This window comes from Echeneis naucrates, chromosome 11 (genome assembly GCF_900963305.1).
Source record: "Echeneis naucrates chromosome 11, fEcheNa1.1, whole genome shotgun sequence".
In the NCBI taxonomy this organism is placed as follows: Eukaryota; Metazoa; Chordata; class Actinopteri; order Carangiformes; family Echeneidae; genus Echeneis; species Echeneis naucrates.
The window spans coordinates 9,568,291-9,587,313 of record NC_042521.1 but is presented as its reverse complement, the minus strand read 5'-3'; the positions used below and the strand labels follow the sequence as shown (position 1 = coordinate 9,587,313).

The window sequence follows — 19,023 nt, the reverse complement described above, 5'->3', positions numbered from 1 at the left end:
ACTGGTAGTTAAAATTAATGGTAAGGAGTTATCTTGGTATGCATGGCCTGGTCATGTGTCATAATGTTTAAATTCAACCCATTCTTTTATATCAGTTACATTTAGTCAAAATTATACTAATTACTTTGCCACATAGATGAATGTGGATATGTCCAATAATTTCAAAGAAAATGTACAGTTCTCTGTCTTTGGTCTGCAAAGTTAAACAAATAAAATAAATAAAATAAAAGTTCAGACAACATGCTTCAAGTATCCAGACGATCACAAAAAACACAAATTCAGCCACATTATTGAAAACCAAAATGGTCCTTTAATTTATTTTATTTTTTACATTAGAGATTATTTGTATACCTTTATGAAGAGAAACAAGATGTGGATTTACAATATATCACACAGCAGCCAGTAACTGAATCATAATGATAGATAGTAAAAAGTTCATAGAGCAAATAAGGCAATTCGAAAACAGCAATGACGATTACACTACTGGGGGGGGGGGGGGGGGGGGGGAGTCTGCACCTCATTTTGCCAAACATGGATTTGAACAAATAGGCAGTGCTGCCAGATCTTTTCCACTGAGCTGATGTCAGAGTCCTTGTGTTTGGTAATGGTGACCTTTTAGATAACAGGTGTCATGTATGAAGGTCTATTCTCTCCGCCTGTCTATTGTTACACGTTAGACGGGGGGACGGGGGGGTGGTGGTCCAGGGCTTGATAAAAGCCACTGGGTGAGGGTACGGGTGCATGCTTATCATAATGGATTCTTTGACATGCAGTCTTTTACTAGAGGTTGGAAGGTCATGGGAGAAAAGAGGAGAAAAGGCTGAAACTGAAAGCTCTAAATGTGTCTCACATTTCGAGAATCCTATAAGCCAGAGAACACAATCAGGCACAGATATGAGACTTGTTTTTGAAATGAAACAAAAAAGTCACAAGGCTTCTTGTGTATTTGGTATTGGCCTTTTATGTATTGCATGGGTATAAAAGAGTCACACGGGCTACTCATGCAATTGCTAGTTAGGGCTAATGTAGGACAAATATGGAATATAAAATAGTTTTAAAATAAAAGATAGCGTACAATTTCTGACAAAGAGCAAAATGACTTGAAAAAAGAAAAAAAAAAAGACTGACTTTGCACTCATCTCAAACATTGGAGCACTTGGACTGAAATGGCTAATAAGAGGTCAGCCCTTGTATCCTATAGACCTGGTACACAAAGACTAAAGAAATGGTAAAGAGAAGCATTGACAAACCTCCATACTCAGTTTCATGGACACATCATATCCTTCAGGGGACAAATATGCACATATTTGACAAAAAGGAAAATCAACGTGCTACTTATTAGGAACATGTAGGCACCTCTATTCAGTCATTGTTCATCTATGTCATTTCCATTCAAATGAAAGAACAGTGTGATATTTGTAATGCTAATCGTGAGGGTGGCTGTCTAAGTGCTGCATGTATGTGCAGCAGGTACAATGTGTTGTTCTGTATTCCACACACATGTTCAATCAGGATGAGAGCTCTGTGGGCTCTAATCTCACACTCTGTGATCTCTAGATATCCAGGAGGAGAGGTTTGTGCACTGGAATGTGAGGCAAGTGTTTGTATGATTGTGAGGAGAGGTTCAGCAGAAGATTTACATTTTTCTATTAGTGGAGAAAACAAAGGGACGTGACTCTGCAGAATAAGATTAACAAAGCTTGGTCCCGACAGTAGTTTGGAAGACTCGTGTTAAAATTGTATTTCTTCTACATATATTCTTCTGGTGATTGTAGATTTTGCATCAGAACGTTTGCAAATGCCATTAAGCAGGATGTCATTGGCTTTTCAAAGAACTGGAATTAAAAAGTACTTCAAGGAATGAATCATTCATAGATGTAAAGCCACAGTATAATTTATGTCAGCACAGTTTTGCATTCCCCACACGGGAAGTAAATGACGAGAGAAAATGCAGGTCAGTGCATTATAGCACATATCCTAAAGAGTCAATGTGTCAACATGCACAGTATGAAAGAAAAAACACTGACAGACTGTGTCCATCAATCCTAAACTGAACACTACTAAGATACGGTTTATATGGAAGTAAAGAAAAAGGCCCTCCTCTCATTAATCCACATCCACATCCAGGTTGAGCTCAGTGCTAAGGTTGAGGTAGAAGAAGGCGTAGATGCATAGGACAAAGAAGAGGATTGCTGCGATGACAAGGAACGCATCCTGAGAAGGGTAAAGAAAAAGATCTTAGGTAAAGGGTTCTTCTACTGAATTATTTCCATACCTACCTTATACACAGGAACGTCCCTACTTAGCTTGAATGTTTTTGTAGCCTTGTAATTATTTATATATTTGTTATATCTATATTTACCAAGTCCCTCTTGTCTTTCTTTTCATCTAAATTTGTTTCATTCCTAATAGAGCTTTTGATCAAGCTGACTTTGCGAGGACAAACAGAAAAAAGCAAGAATTTAAATTGCAACTTTTGTTCATATCAATGTGCTTAAGACTCATGCATTGAAATTCATGGCAGTCATTACTCTTTCATGCCAAACAACGTCAAAGCTGTTTCCACACTGTTGCAGGTAAACACTCTGTTTATTTCAGTGTGGGATATTAATGACTTTTGTTTCTTACACACACTCACACACGCACACAAACGTCACAAAACAGTTCAACTGATTTTAATCGCTTCGCCTTTTAGTTTTTTAAACTTTGATGTATAGCTGGATGAGTGAGGACTTTTGTGAGGAATTTTTGGTTTAATCCCAATTCATGTTTGTGTGCTGGCTTTAGTGTGTGTATTGTGCATTTAAAAAAAAAAAATAATAAAAGATAAACAATCAGTTCTGTTTGTTTTGCTTTAACATGTTAACAAGCTGTTAATCATATGTCAGTGTTTCCCACCCACGCAGAAGCACAAGACAGGTGTTTCTGAAGCGATTCACACTGACGAGCATTTTTTTTTTTTTTTTTTAAAGCTTTGTTTGCAACAATAAGCTAAAGGCTGATGAAAGGCCAAAAGAGACAAACAGACGTGTTTTCAAATTTACCTGTGTTTTTGTGGAAAAAGCTTCAGGCTCTTTAAAAGTAAACCACAGTGGGTGTTGTCATTCTGTTGGACCCATTTGCACATTAATGACACAATCGCTCTCAGCTGCTTTGAGAGATTCACAGTGGGAAATTATTACCTGAGGAAATGATTTAGATGACACTGACGGAAAACATAATGCACTTAAATGACAGGACTTATAATGGCCTGAAGGTATTGTATTAGATATATTCATAACAAGTAAATTAAAAATTGGAAGTTTACTGTCAGTTCAGGTAGGTCTGAGGTTGGGGTGCACTGCAACAAAGGTTTAACGTTTAAGGGCCTAATTAGTTTATTCTAGTTTTGTGTTTAAGGTGTTTTTTTCTCAGAGAGTATTTCGCTACTAATCAGTGGGTCAGCGATTCAACTGCCTACTTCACTCCATAACATTATGAAATGTGCTGAGGCAAGACACTAAACCCTGCAATGGCCCTGATGGCTCTTCCACAGATGTATCGGTGTATGTTAAGTGCAGTCCGGCTTTCTTCTTTTCTTTTTTTTTTTTTTCTCCAGTGCAGTTTTTTCTCTTGACGAAAAACAATCCATGTACTGTGGAGTGAAACTATCAAAATGTATCATACGCACATATTAGCTACAACACTGAAACCAGTTATTGCAGAAATCAAGCATTGACTGACCACAGTGTAACAAGTGTAATCATCTCATCTGTCTGCAATCTTCTGTCTCCACAGCTCTCTTGACATATTTGCAAAGAAGTTAAACTTTGTGCAACAAAATGGCCTATTTTCTTCTTTAAGATTTCAATTGGTTAATTATCAAACAAATTCATGCTTTCCAGAGGAGTGGCATTCAACTTGAAAATAGGAATTTGAAGCACTCGTTCATTATGTGGTGTTCACACGATTACAATCTTCATCAGCTGGAGTTTCATTAGGGCCACTCAGAGTATTGAACAATGCCAGTTATTCTTTATCAAGAGAACTCATTAGCACCAAACTTTCTAATCAGCACTGGAGAGCTTGGAGAGCTTTAAAAGAGTGCAGAATACAGGCTGATTGGAGGGTATTAAAAAAATAATAATTTGATTTGAACATGGAAATTAGTTTTTAACAAGCAAAATGGGCCATGACAACACAGGTGACATGGCAGATGAATACAAAATGTGATTTAGCTTTGTAAAAAGCAGTCTCAGTTTCTATATTCACAGATATATTCATCATTTTATTTTTTCATTCATGCTATCTTACAGACACTTGAGGGAAAAACTACTTGAACCATGTAAACTAATTCAGCCTGTAATGTCCCATTATGCTGTGTATTCATGAGTGACAGGCTGAGGTGACACAAGGTTACAGGGAAGGACAAGGAGAGAATACAGAAAGGCAGCAAATAAAATTAAATAGAAAGAGCCATGACTGATGTCACAAGAAGAAGAATATGAATAACAATTAGAGAAAACAACAGTTCAGTTATTGCCACATGTAGCAGGAATATGCAGAGACAATGCAGGTTCAACCTGCTGGCCAGACTGCAAAGGGAACAGACAGAATGAGAAACAAGCTTTAGTATGAGAGGGAAAGCAGAGTGATAAGACTTGGCACAAATGAGCGGAGGTGGGGGGCTTAATAATAATTCCTCTCTGATGAAGGGGGGGTGACAATTAAACAGCGTCACAGCATCCACACTTATCTGTATACATGTTGTAGTGCCTAGTCATCAGCAGCATTGGTCTTCATTAGCCTCAGCCCACGTTTATCTCCATCCCGACAGCCTCCAAACAGCTTAAAGTCCTTGCTTAATTGGAAAACTTTTAAATTTCATGCACTTTAGTTTCATATATTAACCGCCAGGCTCCAACCGCTTGATTTACTTTTCTATTTTGCCTGGGCCTCAGAGAAAAGAGAACCGTTACCAAATCACAGGGCCTTGATTGTTTTCTGCTTCTGTTTGTCTTCTCTTGCAGCTTTGAAAAAGCATGACAACGGAAGAAAACATTTGAAATTTTGATGAAAATATTGAAAAGAAAATGTTGAGCTTCTGATGCAGATAAGGATTTCAATTCAGGTTTCTTTTTCCTCTTTATTTTTTTCTGCCACCAGTTTGAAAGAGAACGAGAACAGCTGGTTACAGTGACTCCACTTTGAAAACAAGCTGGAGGGGTTTTGGTGAAAACACTTGAGTGGTAGAAAGCACCTGCACTTGATTGAGATCATTGTTTTCAAGAGTGGCCCACTGTGTTGACTCATCTTGTCTCACAAACATATTTATGTGCATTCACACACACACACACACATGCAGCTTCTCTGCCCACATTCTGATGGAGACCCCTCGATGGCACCCAAGCACATCATCATCTGCATCATGTGCTTCTCTTAGCACCAGCGGCAGCTGCATCGGCCTCAGCATGCAGGCAACTCTCTGTCACTTTGGCAACAAGCCACAGCTCACCAGACATCCCTTCGTCTGGTTTGCTTTTTTATTCTCCTCCTGAATTTGTTTGTGTGCGTATGTGCTAAGCAGGGGTGTCTGCATGCTAGTGGTTGTATGCAGGTGGCAGAGAGACACAAGCTACAAACTTGGTCCAGCTTGGTCCATCTCATCTCTATGAGTCACTGTGACAAATAACTACCCAACAGGTTATATTTCAAGACTCATTAAATGATCATACAAGCAATATTTTTTGAGATTTAATGTCAGCAAATGATAATTTCGATGCTGACTTTTCTGTATGTTTTTAATTACATCTCCAACCAGCTGCCCAGACTGCAAAAAATCATTTAAATATCATTTTCTATCCAACAAACCCCAAATATACTTTTCCCCTATATTTACTATGTATAATTCCCCTATATTTGTGGATGATGATGCAAAAGAGTGAGTGAAATGATTGATAATCTGAGGTGTTCTGTCTATAAGCTAATCAACAGTCATTTACTATGGATGCTGCTATCCATGTATACGCCATCAGTCCTTTGCATCCACAGATTATTTTAAGTTAAACAAAAGGCCATTCACATCACCAAAATCCTTTACACAGCTCTGACCTTACTGTGCCATTTAAGGACAAACGTGCCAGCACCAAAAGCCTCATCACCACTATCACAACTCACCAATTCTTTCCATTATTCTCAGTGGAAATTAAATCTCATAAAAAGGCCATAAAACCAACAAATTCCCATGTGCTATTTGTCAGACTAAAAAGTGTGAATGAGCCTCATAAACCTAATGGTCAGGATAGCTAACGCATCCAGACATCAGCTTCAGTTCGATGCTGAAACAGATGCTCTAGTTTGGGTCCAGGTTTTCGACTCTTCACAGTTTTAGTTTATTAATAATACTTCTGGATGGGGCTCAATAATTTCTGCACTCAATCGGAAGAACTCCTTCAAGATAAAATTTGGAGCTTCTTGACTCTAAATAATAAGAGTAGAAGAAATATTGCATTTTTTCCACCCTATACAGTCTTCACACAACATACATTCACAACTGACAGCTGGTATCTTCCATCCTCTGCCAGTTCCAGATTTTCCCAACTTTCTAGGCTCAGCGACTAAAAAAGACTCGGGGAAAACAGTGCAAAACTGAACAGAAGGCTAGAGTGCCAATTAGGCTTGTTTCCTGTGCTGCAAACTAACGGGCTGGAGCTACTTCGAGGTGCTTCTTCTTGTCTGAGCAACCTGAGGAGAGACTGTAGCAAGACTTCCTGCCAGCTTCTTCATCTCTGCTGTCCTGACCGGATGCCATCCGCTCTTTAAGGGAGCAGCACATTTGCACTCATCTGACCAACACAATTTTCATATATATATATATATATATATATATATATATATATATATATATATATATAGGCAACTCATCATGCTCAGGCAACTGATCATTGTTGCAGAAACACAAGTTCTCCCTTTTTTCACTCTGCTTTTCCCCAGTCTCTCTATCTTTTTCTCTGCCAGCTTATCCAGACTTCCCTGCTACTAGGACATCCCCAAGACAGCCTTCCTTGATATCTGCCCAGATTCTTTGTGCCCGCATGTGCTGGCCCTTTTTAGATGCCGGCTGTGTCTCAGACCAGTACTTCAAGAGAAGAGAAGAGAAGAGCAGAGAGGAGAAGAAAAGATTTACACATAGAGCAACATGACTATATAAACCACAGCCAAATCACAGCCGGCAGCCAAAGGTTCAGAGGGGGAGGAGAAGGGGCAGGGGATTTTCTTCTGTCATCACGAGTGGTGTAAAAATCACAACTTTATATAAAGCTAAAAGAACTCGATGGGAAAGCAAGCGTGACCAAATATCCATTACATTTGGGCTGAGTTTCAATCGAACTCAGGGCCAAGAGGTCTAAGTCAGTTTAATATCCCCGTCCCAGAGGTATTTTTAATCCGACCTCTGAAAATTCCCCTCGTCTTGGGCGTGAAAAACCTGAATTATTCATGAGCAATATCAATATTTCAAGATATGGACTAATCTAATTAGATTAAAGATGTGCTTAATGAGGCTGTGCATGTCTCAGAGATGCATATTTTAAATCCTGACCATTTCACCCAATGTTTAATCCTCGCCACGATTTGTTCATCACTGTGTACTACATGCCAAGTGAAGCTTAATGAGGAGATGACGCCTTTTGGCTTTTAATGTACAGTAAACAATTTTCAATGCCATGAGATACATTTCCCTACATCTGACTTTCCCTTAAAAACAACTCCAAAAATCACTAATTTCATTTAATGGTATGTGCAATTTCAAAGAGGATATAAAAATCTAAGAGTGGTAATTCACAAACAATTTCTTTGATGAGAATAAAGACCTTAAAATTTCTAATTTTGTTTGTTGGCAAGCCAAATGAAAGAGCTCAAATATAAACAACACATTTGCCAGAGTCATCCATCTTTTCCTGCATAACAGCTCCTAATCGCTGCAGTGTGACATAGCAATGGAGAGAGACGCACTCTCCTACCCTTGCAACACCCTCACTCCCCATTTTCACATTAACTAACACCGTCTTATCACTATGACTTATTCCATTTCACTCTTTTCTTTTTTTTTTCTATTGTTAAGTATGTATGAAGGGATACAAATTCACAAGTGACATAATAATAAGGTGTACAACTTAAGTTACTATAGGAGTAAAACATCAAGCCACAAAAAAGGCCTACAGTTGATTCAGAATGCTGTTGTGCAGGTACTGACAGGAACTAGAAAAATATCACATTTCTCCCGTGTTAGCTAGAATTAAAAATCCTTCTTCTTATAGGCAAAGCTCTTAATGTCCATAATCCATCTCATCTCAGTGCGCTCATAGTTCCCTATTGTCCCAGTAGATAACTTCACTCTCTCGATTTAGGTCTACTTGTAGTTTCCAGGAGTAAATCAGAAGGCAGATCTTTCAGGTATCCAGCTCCTCTTGGTCCAGGGGGCCAACTCTCTCTCAACTTTCAAGATTACGCTTAAAACGTTCTTCTATGACAGAGACTGTAGTTTAAAGTCTGCATGTATATCACACCATCACAGGTCACTAACTTTGTTTTTCGTCATCCTGTCCTCATTCTGCAGGTGCTGAGTCATCTCTGCTCCATGATCCTGCTCAACACCTGCTGCTACTACTATTAGTTATCATTAAACACGATTAATCATTTCCATTATCACTTCTGCTATTTTTAATTACTGCTAATATTTACTAATGCACATTTAGTGGTACGAGTTGGCACTATATAAATACATTTTATTTGATTTAATTTGAACGTTAACCCCTGTGGAAGTTCAGCATGTCTTCACCCACTCAATGTTGTGTCTTACTCTGTGTTGTAAACATGTTTAAGTATTAGAAACTGCATGCAACAGAGAACCTCCCTTTCCTCAATCACAGTTCCCAATATTTTTACTGATCTTCGAGCACATTATAGTAGGCTGAGGTTGTATAATGCTACATTTCCAAAGCACTTAAAGTGCAAGCTGCAAAGAAGCTAAAGGCCTTTGATATGAAAATAGATGTAACAAGGCACACTCTGAAACAGGCCGACAGACAGACAAGTGGAAAAAAGATGGTTGGCAGAGAGCTAGACAGGCAGATGGACCAGAACAGACAGGCAGAAATAGAAGCTGACATACAGATAACAGATATCAGTGATCTGAAACAGAAAGCAAGTCCAGGAAAGTCTCACCCTGAATCCAGACGAATTTTTCTTTGCTTCAGCTTTCAGCCGTGTGGCCTTTAAGACTGACTTTGTCTTTTTGTAGTCCTGCTTTCCTGAAAGTAAGAAAACATATCAAATTAATATTCAAATTGCTGCAGAACTAGCAGATTTTCCATTGTCAGCACTATGTGTCACTGTTTTCGTTCGCTGTAGATTGTAAATCCATTTATATTTGACAAGACAAATGGACAGGTCTGATTGAAAACAATATTTTCACTGACACAGTCATAAAGATGGCCAAAATCTTAATATTGTGTCTGGTGATATTGTTGCATGGTTCACAGCTGAGTACAGTGTTCTGCACGTATATTCCGTAGCACTTAGCTATTTTCTTGGCCAGAGTGGCACACAGTTCACCTCTGCGTAGTAGACATCCCACGGGCTCAACTCTCAAGGGTGAGGCTTTTGGGCAAACCGACCACCTGGTTAAGCTATGTGTGTGTGTGTGTGTGCGTGTGCAGGCATACGTGTGCCTGTGTGTGCTTCACATGAAGCAAAACCGGCTGTCTGTGTCTAATTAAAAACACCACACTGCAGGAAAAGGAACTTTGCTAACAATAGGGTGGAAAGGCAACAGCTTGCTGAACAGTGTGTGTGTGTGTGCGCGCCTTTTTGTACTTCTATCTTTGTGAGAACCTATTTAAATGCTCAGACCATGGACATGTTAGCAAGTTCTTAAATTGTGATTTTTTTGGAGCTTGGTTCAGGATTAGACGAGTATTAGGGTGAGAGTGGATGAGCTGGGGAATCTGTGGAGGAGGCTCATAAGGAAAATATAATTAATAAGTGTTTGACAGAGAGAGACCAAGCCCCTGGGGTCAGCTTCAGGGTTTTTCTCAGCTGGTGATGTAGCAGAGTTTTTACTTGCAGCCAATTGAGCCTCATTTACATTGTAAGGAGGAAGAGGAAGGAGAAGAAAATCCCTCTGGGAATATTGTGGAAGGGAAAAGACTAAAAATGAGCCAGTGAGACAACAGGGGATAGGGAGTTGTGTTTTGTTGTATTTCTAAAAACAAATTGAGCTGCATTACTTCAATTCCTTTCTCTTTTTCAACCACCTCACTCCCCCTTGTTTCTTTTTCTGAGATCTTGCACTCAATTCCTTGCTCTTACTCAATCCCTCCTGGCCACAGACTCCTCCACCTCCCTCCATCTCAGTGGAGGGCTAATAGAAATGGGGAGCATGTTGCCAGGAGCAGACAGCGAGCTAGTGGGAATTCATTAGAAGGGCCACTGGATGTCTCCTCCACTTGTCAGAAAGTGGAGAGGGGGAAATTTGATTGGAGGGCACCTCAGGTTGTTCATTCACAGAAACGACGAGAACTTTAGGACTGCATTATGGCAGATTGTGGTAATGTAAGTCTGCAGAAAGCCACACAAAAACGCAACAGTACCAAGATCCAAGATGAAAAAGATACAGGATGAGATGCATCATGAGAGGGGAATTAGGGTGAGAACTGGGGAATCTGTAGATGGTGATCAAAGGAAAATAATTAACAAGTGTTAAAAAAAAAAGTTGTCTATTGACTTTAAATTTAAGCCCACAGATCAACTGTGTATATTTTCTGTATTTACACTAGCTCACTGTGCTTGGCAATATGTCCTTAAGGTACCTTTTCTGCAGCAAAATGCTCAGGGGCACTCAGAAGACAAAGCAATATTAAAACTTTAGCAAGTCTGAGTTTTAAATTTCAAAGACAGATTTTTTTCTGTCATACAGTTTCTCCAAAAACTGCTTCCAAAACTTGCACCTGTGTGTATTTTTCACTCATGTGGGGATAAACTTGTTCCAAGTCTACGTGGACAAAATTATGTTTATATGCGAATAAAAATAATCACAACCCAATACACCCATAGACATCTGCTAAGAATCAATACTCAACTGGAGCAAAATCAAAATAATTAAACCAAGTAGGAGTTTGAATCATTGATATGGAGGAGAAATGCCAGAGAATTACATCTGACTGTGTAAGGCATTGTAGCACTGTTCCATTGCAGCGTTGTACTTATTAAAATCTCATGTTGCCTTTCTCCTGTGGTTTGCTTGCGTGAGCCTGGAGCTTGCACACATGCATGTGCGCACACACAGTCCTGATGATATTGAACTGGGATTATGAGCACTTCTATTTGTCATTGCCATTCCCCCTGCTGCACTAGCAGCATAGACACTTTCTGTCACCAATTATCTACCTGCACTGCGCTATACGCTGTCCTCCCAAGCTTCCCTGCCTCTGCCTGCCACACTGAAAAGGCATCACCTTCCTCCTGTACAACAACGACAAAGCCGTGTCTTGGAAGAACATTAGCCCTTGTAAAGTGACCAAGAGTGCCTGCTGAGAGGCTTCTCTGAGTGCCTTTCAATGAAGTTGTCACTGATTTCATGTCAAGAGGACAAGAGAGGAGTGAAAGTGGCCCTCACCTCCCACACCATTACTGCAGATAAATGTGTTTCAGGTTTTTTTTTTTTTTTTTTTTTCTTCTCACTATTGCGTGTGTCCCCCCCCCATCTTGAGCTACAGTTCTGCTTAGCATAAAGAAGGGGTATTAGCTAAAATTAGCCACATGTGACTGAGGGAGACGTGGGAAAGGTATGTTCTTTACATGTCACACAACTAGTCATTAAAATTATACCAGAAAGGGCTGTAGACATCACGGAGTATCACAGTTTGCCTTAAAGAAAATAAAGATGAGTAGAAAATATATGTCGTATACTGTGGCATGAATACACTGACTGTTCATACTTTAATGCAGAGTACATTAAACCATGAAATGTAATCCTGCCATAACAAGCCCTGAGTGGTAGCAAACAAAAAATACAGCGCAGTTCCTTTAAGTCTGTGGGGACAGCAGTTCAACTAATTATCCTAATTCCGACCCAACTTTATTTTATGGCTTCTTTTCTAGTGAGAGTAGATCAGATGTTGGCAGAAAAAAAAATCTAATATTTAGCTGCCTCTTAAAATTAATAATTAAAAAAAATGTACAGAATGACCTTAAGTCAGGATAGTTTAAAGTGAACACTCATTAAGTTAGGTGTCACATATTGGAATTACAGTGATAACTTTGAGCATTGCTACCAAAGATGAACTTTGTCTCATCATGCAGCCGGTACTGTAAGGTTGAGGGGAAAAAAAAATAAAAAAACCCCAACAAATAAGTTAAAAATCTCATGTGCAAAAGCATGTAATTTTTTTTATGCCTAAGAAATGTTTGTGCACCTTGCAATTTCACCACTCATTGTGTGATTGGGAAATTTGGACAGAGATGCCACTGCGCTGTACTCTCTTGGGTCCCTGTGACAATTTGGGCGATGTACTGACAGCGTGTCTAACAGTTCGCCACGCTTTGATTTGCCTCTTTGTTTATCTGGCATGGCAGCCAAATAAGCGATGACCACATTGTGCAGATTGCTGGCATCTGCCAGAACCATGGTTGTGGAACCACAAGCCTGATGCCATACACATGGGAGACATTTATGCCTTTTCCTTTGTATCATGTCACAGGAAGACAAGTGGGACCAGATCTCAGGTGGATTTTAGACACGCATAGAAAATGTGATGACAACTTCGCAATATTAACTTTTTAGCCAGTTTGTCAGAATGAGTTACAATCTGTGAGGCTTGCTGTCAAAATAGGCGAAGCAACTTAATGAAGACTGTCTGCTATAAAAAGGAGCAAATGTTGACGATCCACTATACCCGAAATCTAGTGTTGAATAAAATTGTTCACCTGCAACAAAACTTTATCATGTTTATTTGCAGAACAATTTCACTGGCGAGATCTTCTTCACAATGTGAAATGAATGACAATGTTGCCTTCTAAAGCCACAATTTTCCATTCTGCAATTCAACATTAGGTGTCTTTAACTGTGCAGACAATTTCCCAACCTTGTGCAATGGGCAGCAGCAGAGTGACCACTTGCACTTCTATGTAAAATGATAAAGCTTTTCCTCTCCTGAGGGCAGCTTGGTGCAGTCAATTATAAAAGGCTTAATAATGGTATTTTAGAAGAGTGTCAGCAGTGGCCCCTTGACAGCAATCTGACATGACAAAAGCACTCCAGCAGAGATGATGGTACAGCTCAACAACCAGCCTGGACTATTGCTGATGCACCATGAATAAGTCACCCAATTACGATTTCAAATTACAATGTGTGGCCCATTCCAGCTCTCAGAAGACTCAGTCCCATGCTATCTATGAAGACTTCATTTTCCTTTCCAGTGTCTCTTTCCTCCTCTCTCCATTTTCCACCTTTGCTGTTAAACAGTGGTTGAAAGAAATTGCCTGATGGCCATTATTTTCAAAAAAGGAAGGAGAAATGGTGGAAATTGAGGGTTTGAGAAGAGGTGGCGAAAGAGAGAGGACCAAAGTGTCCCTGACACCTGTGTTACATATTTTTGAATTGTTGTGCTGAGAAAGAAAAACACTAAATGGGAAGGAAAAAGGAAAAAAAAAAAAAACAAGAGTTTTGCATCCCTGGTAAGGGCAGTGATGGAGGAAGATGAGCTTATGTTATGTTATGTCATGTCTGTTTCTCATTTGTTGAACCTGCCAAGTTTTACACAATGGCAGGTGGTTAAGGGATATCCGCAGGCTATATAATCCTAATCTTCTTTCACAATAAAAAAAATATCAGCAAACATTACACTGCTTTATGAAGTCCCAGTTCATATAGTCAAGACACAGAAAAAGCAGAGAACTTTCAAAACAAATGTTACTGTGACTGAGAAAGACAAATACTGTGATCTGTCAATTTGATAAGTCGCTTGATTTTACATTTTTACGCCAATATGGTGGGAAGGTAAATTAAAAGAAAAAACAAAAAAACAAATGGACACGAAAAAATGCACAACATGAAAGTGATCTGCAAAATCAAAAATATGGGTCAACCAAAGAATGCGCCTAGGTTAAGAGACCATCTCACGCCTTGTTAACACTGAAGCATCACAAGGAAACATTAAACCTGAAAGAATAAAGGAGTGTGAATCACTAGGGGCCACCCAATAGCCATCCACTGGAGGAGGGGACCAGAAAAATTACTTACTGTAACACAAACTGGCTATACAGCTGGATACACAAACTGTGGTCTGTTTGTTGAGTAGTAAACCCTCCACCTGCTTATTCTGCAACAGGTTGGATTGTGTTGGAGCTGCCTGCTTAATCCAGGTGGGAAAGTGACTGTTGAAGCCAGCAGATAGTGGCCTCCTACCTGAAGGTGATGCTCACCAAGGCGCTCAATGCTACATGTTCTGACTAGGCTACTTGTAGCCATACTCAGCTGGACTCAGACTTTATTGATCAAGCACATTTCAAACATCCCAAGGTGCTACACAAGTCCACAATGAAGGGCAGACACAAAACACACCACAGTACACAACAGCACACTAAAACACACAACACAATAAATGAGATTAAGCCATGGATTTTTGTTGCATCAAAGACGAAAATTGCCTCATTGAGAAGCATAGGGCTGAGCAATACAACTTTAAAATTATAAATTCTAATTTGGAGTTTTGGACAATTTGTTTTGAATGAAGATCAGTTTTCTCTTTAAATTCCACCGCCAACCCTCCCCTTGGGCTCATGTAGTTCAGAGAGGGATTAATTGTTTCTTGTTATCCATTCATGAAACCATAAATATAATTTTGGTCTTCAGGCCCATGTCACTGATTTATGTAAAAAAAACAAAACAAAACAAAGGAAAGTCATACTCAATCAGAAAGCGTAATCTGAAATATTAAATAAAAAACCACTTTTGAAGTCTGCTTTGAACATGTGTGGAATGTGGAATCTCAATGGATAAACTTAGTTTAGTTAGCTATCTAACTTTCACATTCAGGACTGTGTGACTCTTTTTCAGTTGCATGTAGAAACTCAATTCTACCATTTTACCTTCCTCTCAGCTACCTCAGCTCTTGTTCAGATTCCTGGTAAGGGCACAGATTCATCAAAAAAACGAATACCAGAGCTTTCGTTCTTCCCTTTAAATTTCATGCAAAATTCTTCTGGCTTTTGTATCCAATAACATCACTCAGCTGCATTTCAGGTGCATGATATAACACTTCCTGGATGTGACATAAAAACTTAAAGCTTTGCGTATTTGAATCAGTCATAGCTGCTCACAACTCCACATTTTGCCATGGGTAACCTTTTGGTTTTATTTCAGAGCTAAAACAAAAACAAATAGCCATGATATGAGCTCCAACCAGAGCTGGCATGCTGAAGGAGAACAGATTTTTGATTGTTACCGACCATTTTGCCTCAAGCTTTCGTGATGTAAGCGAAAAGCTAGGAAAATGCACAGAATTTGCCATCCATCAGTAATGTTATATAAACCTCCGACTGGTTCTAACCAGAGTGTCAGGGTTCACGTTCCCTTTCAATCGAACACAAAAAAATGTCTAGGTCCATGCAATGAAATAATGCAAATTCTTACAGTGCCCCTTAAGGCCTTAAGTTGGGCCGAGTTTTTGAGGCAGTTTGGGAAATAAAGCATGGGAAAAAAACATTATGAACAAGCGGACAGACCTTATCGCATTAACTGCCAGTAAATATATTGAATATCTGAATTAACTGTTAGTCAAATAATATACAAAGTGCAATAAGATGACCGGAGAATTTTCTTTGTCAGCTACAAAAAGGTAAAGCAATCTGGCATTTCTTAAACCCTCTTCCCAATGAATACCAAAAAAAATAAATACATTCCTATTTAATATGGTTTCAGTACACTAATTTACTTGGATCAATAAATTGGTTAAACAGCACTCGGATGAGAAGAGACTCACCAATTTGTTTTCGGTATTGATCAACTGGTAACCCGACTGCACTGGCATCTTTCTTCCCCATTTCCTCTCCTAAGCCTGATAAGAGAGGAAAAACAACCTTCAGAGTGATAGAATTTCACAGCTAGGTTAGACCCCATCATTAAGTTTACTCAAATGCGGATATAACCCAGGTCCTGTTACTGTAGTCTGAGATAATTTGTGAAATCTGTAGCAAGGACTGAAGTTAATACACAATCATATATAGAGTTGAGTAGTCAGTTTTGATCAGGCAGATGGTTTATCTTACACATACATCTGCTAGACATAATTAAATTCATTCTCACCACCTCCGATGTGTGTTATGTTCACAGTATGTGCACTTCCTATCCATCTCATTTAGTCTGACGCCATTTCCCTTCACACTATGAGCTCCCTTTTTGATTACCCTGACAGCTCACAGGGATGTAAGGAGAGAGTTAGAAATAGTATAAATAGTATGCTCAGGTTCCACGTGTTACCAAATGTGAGACTATGCTGGAGAAAAAAAATTCCATGTCGCTGGTCTGGATGTTTATGTCAAAGCACATGAGTGTACAGATTTACACTCACTACAAAACAACCAGCTCTGTATGATACTTTTCTTTACAAAGTGCAAAAAAACCTTTTTTCTCAGTGAGTCCTCTACTCTAAATTTCAGACGTGCTCCCTCACAACATACTGCATCAATCAATAGTGTAGCCTTTTGTTTAAAATAGTGGAAAAAGCAAGCATGAGTCAATGAGCGGGCCAGTACTTTCAGATGATACTGAAATCTGACCTGTTTGCTGGCTGAAAGATGTGAGGATGATTAAAAGGAAATTTCACACCTATCAATAAGTGCAGACAAATAATGCTATATATATATACACACACATACATATACACACACACACACACACACACACACACACACACACACACTATATTAATGCAATGATAATTGATCATCCGTAAAATACAATTTTAACATGTGAGAGAGAAAAATGTGTAAGCAGTTGTGGACATGGGGGAAAAGAGAGGTGAATATGAATGAAGAAGTATCTATGTGCATCCATGAAGAACAAGAGCTGTGGAGAGTCTGGAGTTGCAGCCAGGGAATAGGGGAAAGAGGCTGAATTTGCATGTTCAAAGAGTGTGGCTGGCTGCCTGTGCTGACTGATACATTCTCATGGGAGCCTACTGCTGCTGCCTAGGAAGACCTGGGTTTTACCTTAAATCAAAAACAATGTTTTCACCTACATTCCTAACACTGTTAGCGCCAGAAGAAGAGGAGGATATACAAACAGGGATTTTTTTGCCAGCAGCTGGAAACCACAGTAAGCAGATTAAAGGAAGTACGAGGGGGACAAAAGGAAGGGAGGAAATCGTCCAAATGTAATGTTTACAGTACAGCACAGGACACAGTGGGCTCTCAGAGTTGCCATCTAAGTTGTAACGTGCAGCTCAATCACTGTTATCATAAATGGCCAAAAACAACACGTTCGAAGCCATCACCTGAAGTAATTCCTCTCAGAAACCTCTACACATTACATATTTTGTAATTTGCAGCTGTGGATTATAAAAAGCAATAAAATATGCCGACTACATGAACAATTACTCAGCATGGTGACAGGGCAGTACTGGATTGCATAAAATGATCACTTCCCATCTCTTTTTGCAACTTATATGCATCGATGATAGGAGGAATGAAGCATTCTAGCCATGAAGATTGCTGACAATTTTTCTTTCACTGGAGATCTAAAACAGGCCTAACAAATGGAACATTATTTTAATAATGGCTTCCAGTGGTTCAAATGATATAGGACTCATTTTACCAAGCAACACAGACTGCGCTACATAAGTTAATTTAGGTTTGAGTTTAGTCTGCTGTAAAATGTGTTCAGTCAGATACAAATTAGTTTGGAAAATATCTGACTGGAACAAATAGCCGCCAGGTATGGAAATGTGTCTCCCTCAAGACTTGATGCTAGAGGGCACGAGGACAAAGCAGATCACAGGACTGGAGAGTATCAGTGGGTAAAAATATACTCAGGTGTTTACTGTAATAATGAAACGTGAAGTAGAGCAGTTGGGTGTAGTGTTCTTCAGGAAATCCACTCCACATGGGAGTTATACTATTTAGCCAATGAGTATGAATGTATGTATTTTAGAAGTTTTACTTTTGACTTTGTCCAGAGGCTTGGGTTTCTAAAAGGTGATACATTTCTGTATTACTTTGGTTTTTATTAGTTTTCTGGTGATTGCACTACAATCAGAGAAAAAGCCTGGGGGAAAGAAAAAACATTTCTGAGCCAGCTCACTGTTGGGTTACAAAACATGAAATCAAGAGATGTGTCTCAAGGTTCGTCTTCCCTGATTGAATTAGATGTGGTCAGTGGTCAGCCTTCAGTACTGTATTCACCAAAATACTTACAATGTCGTTGTTTACTGAGAGAAAACGTCGTTTAGTAGAGATGTTTCTGCATCACCCAGAGTGTGACTGCTTAGTCGGACAGCCAGGACGACAGAAGTCACGTATTTCTGCACTTTGATCCAAAATCTCGCCAGAGCGCCAACACACCAATTCGCACCACCGATACTTCCGGGTTGTTACGTCACAGCGACGACGGACGGAGTCTTTATCCAATCAAACACGCGTATGCGTCAAACGGACCAATAGGACGGAGACGGGGCGGGACGGACAGACCGAAGCGCTTAAAGGGTCAGTTTGTCGGGACACTCCCACTCACCCCAACACACTAAAGCTCATGGAACAGAAAATAGTTGTAAGATATTGCATTTATTTAGTAGTTGAATACAAATAAATGCTCAAGACAGTTATCAGCAAAATAATGTCAACTTATAAATTAAACAATTATTACTGTTGTTAGTATAGCAGTAACATTATTACTGTACAAATTATAAGATTAAAATTATTAAAATTATAAAATTTTAATTATAAATCATAAAGTTGTTCCTCCTAAATGAAACATGTTTAATAGAG

The 19,023-nt window shown here is 39.2% G+C and overlaps 1 protein-coding gene across 1 annotated transcript; it reads right to left on the bottom strand.

Moving 5' to 3' along the window:
- Positions 1 to 314: 314 nt before the first annotated feature.
- On the bottom strand, positions 315 to 18,608 carry triqk (triple QxxK/R motif containing). Its single transcript, XM_029514950.1, has 4 exons — positions 18,454 to 18,608; positions 16,023 to 16,097; positions 9,205 to 9,290; positions 315 to 2,214 (listed from the first exon to the last, which is right to left on the bottom strand). Exons 2-4 carry the CDS (start codon positions 16,081 to 16,083, stop codon positions 2,107 to 2,109), a joined length of 255 nt encoding a protein of 84 aa, XP_029370810.1. The 5' UTR covers positions 16,084 to 16,097; positions 18,454 to 18,608; the 3' UTR covers positions 315 to 2,106.
- Between the last annotated feature and the right edge of the window lie 415 nt (positions 18,609 to 19,023).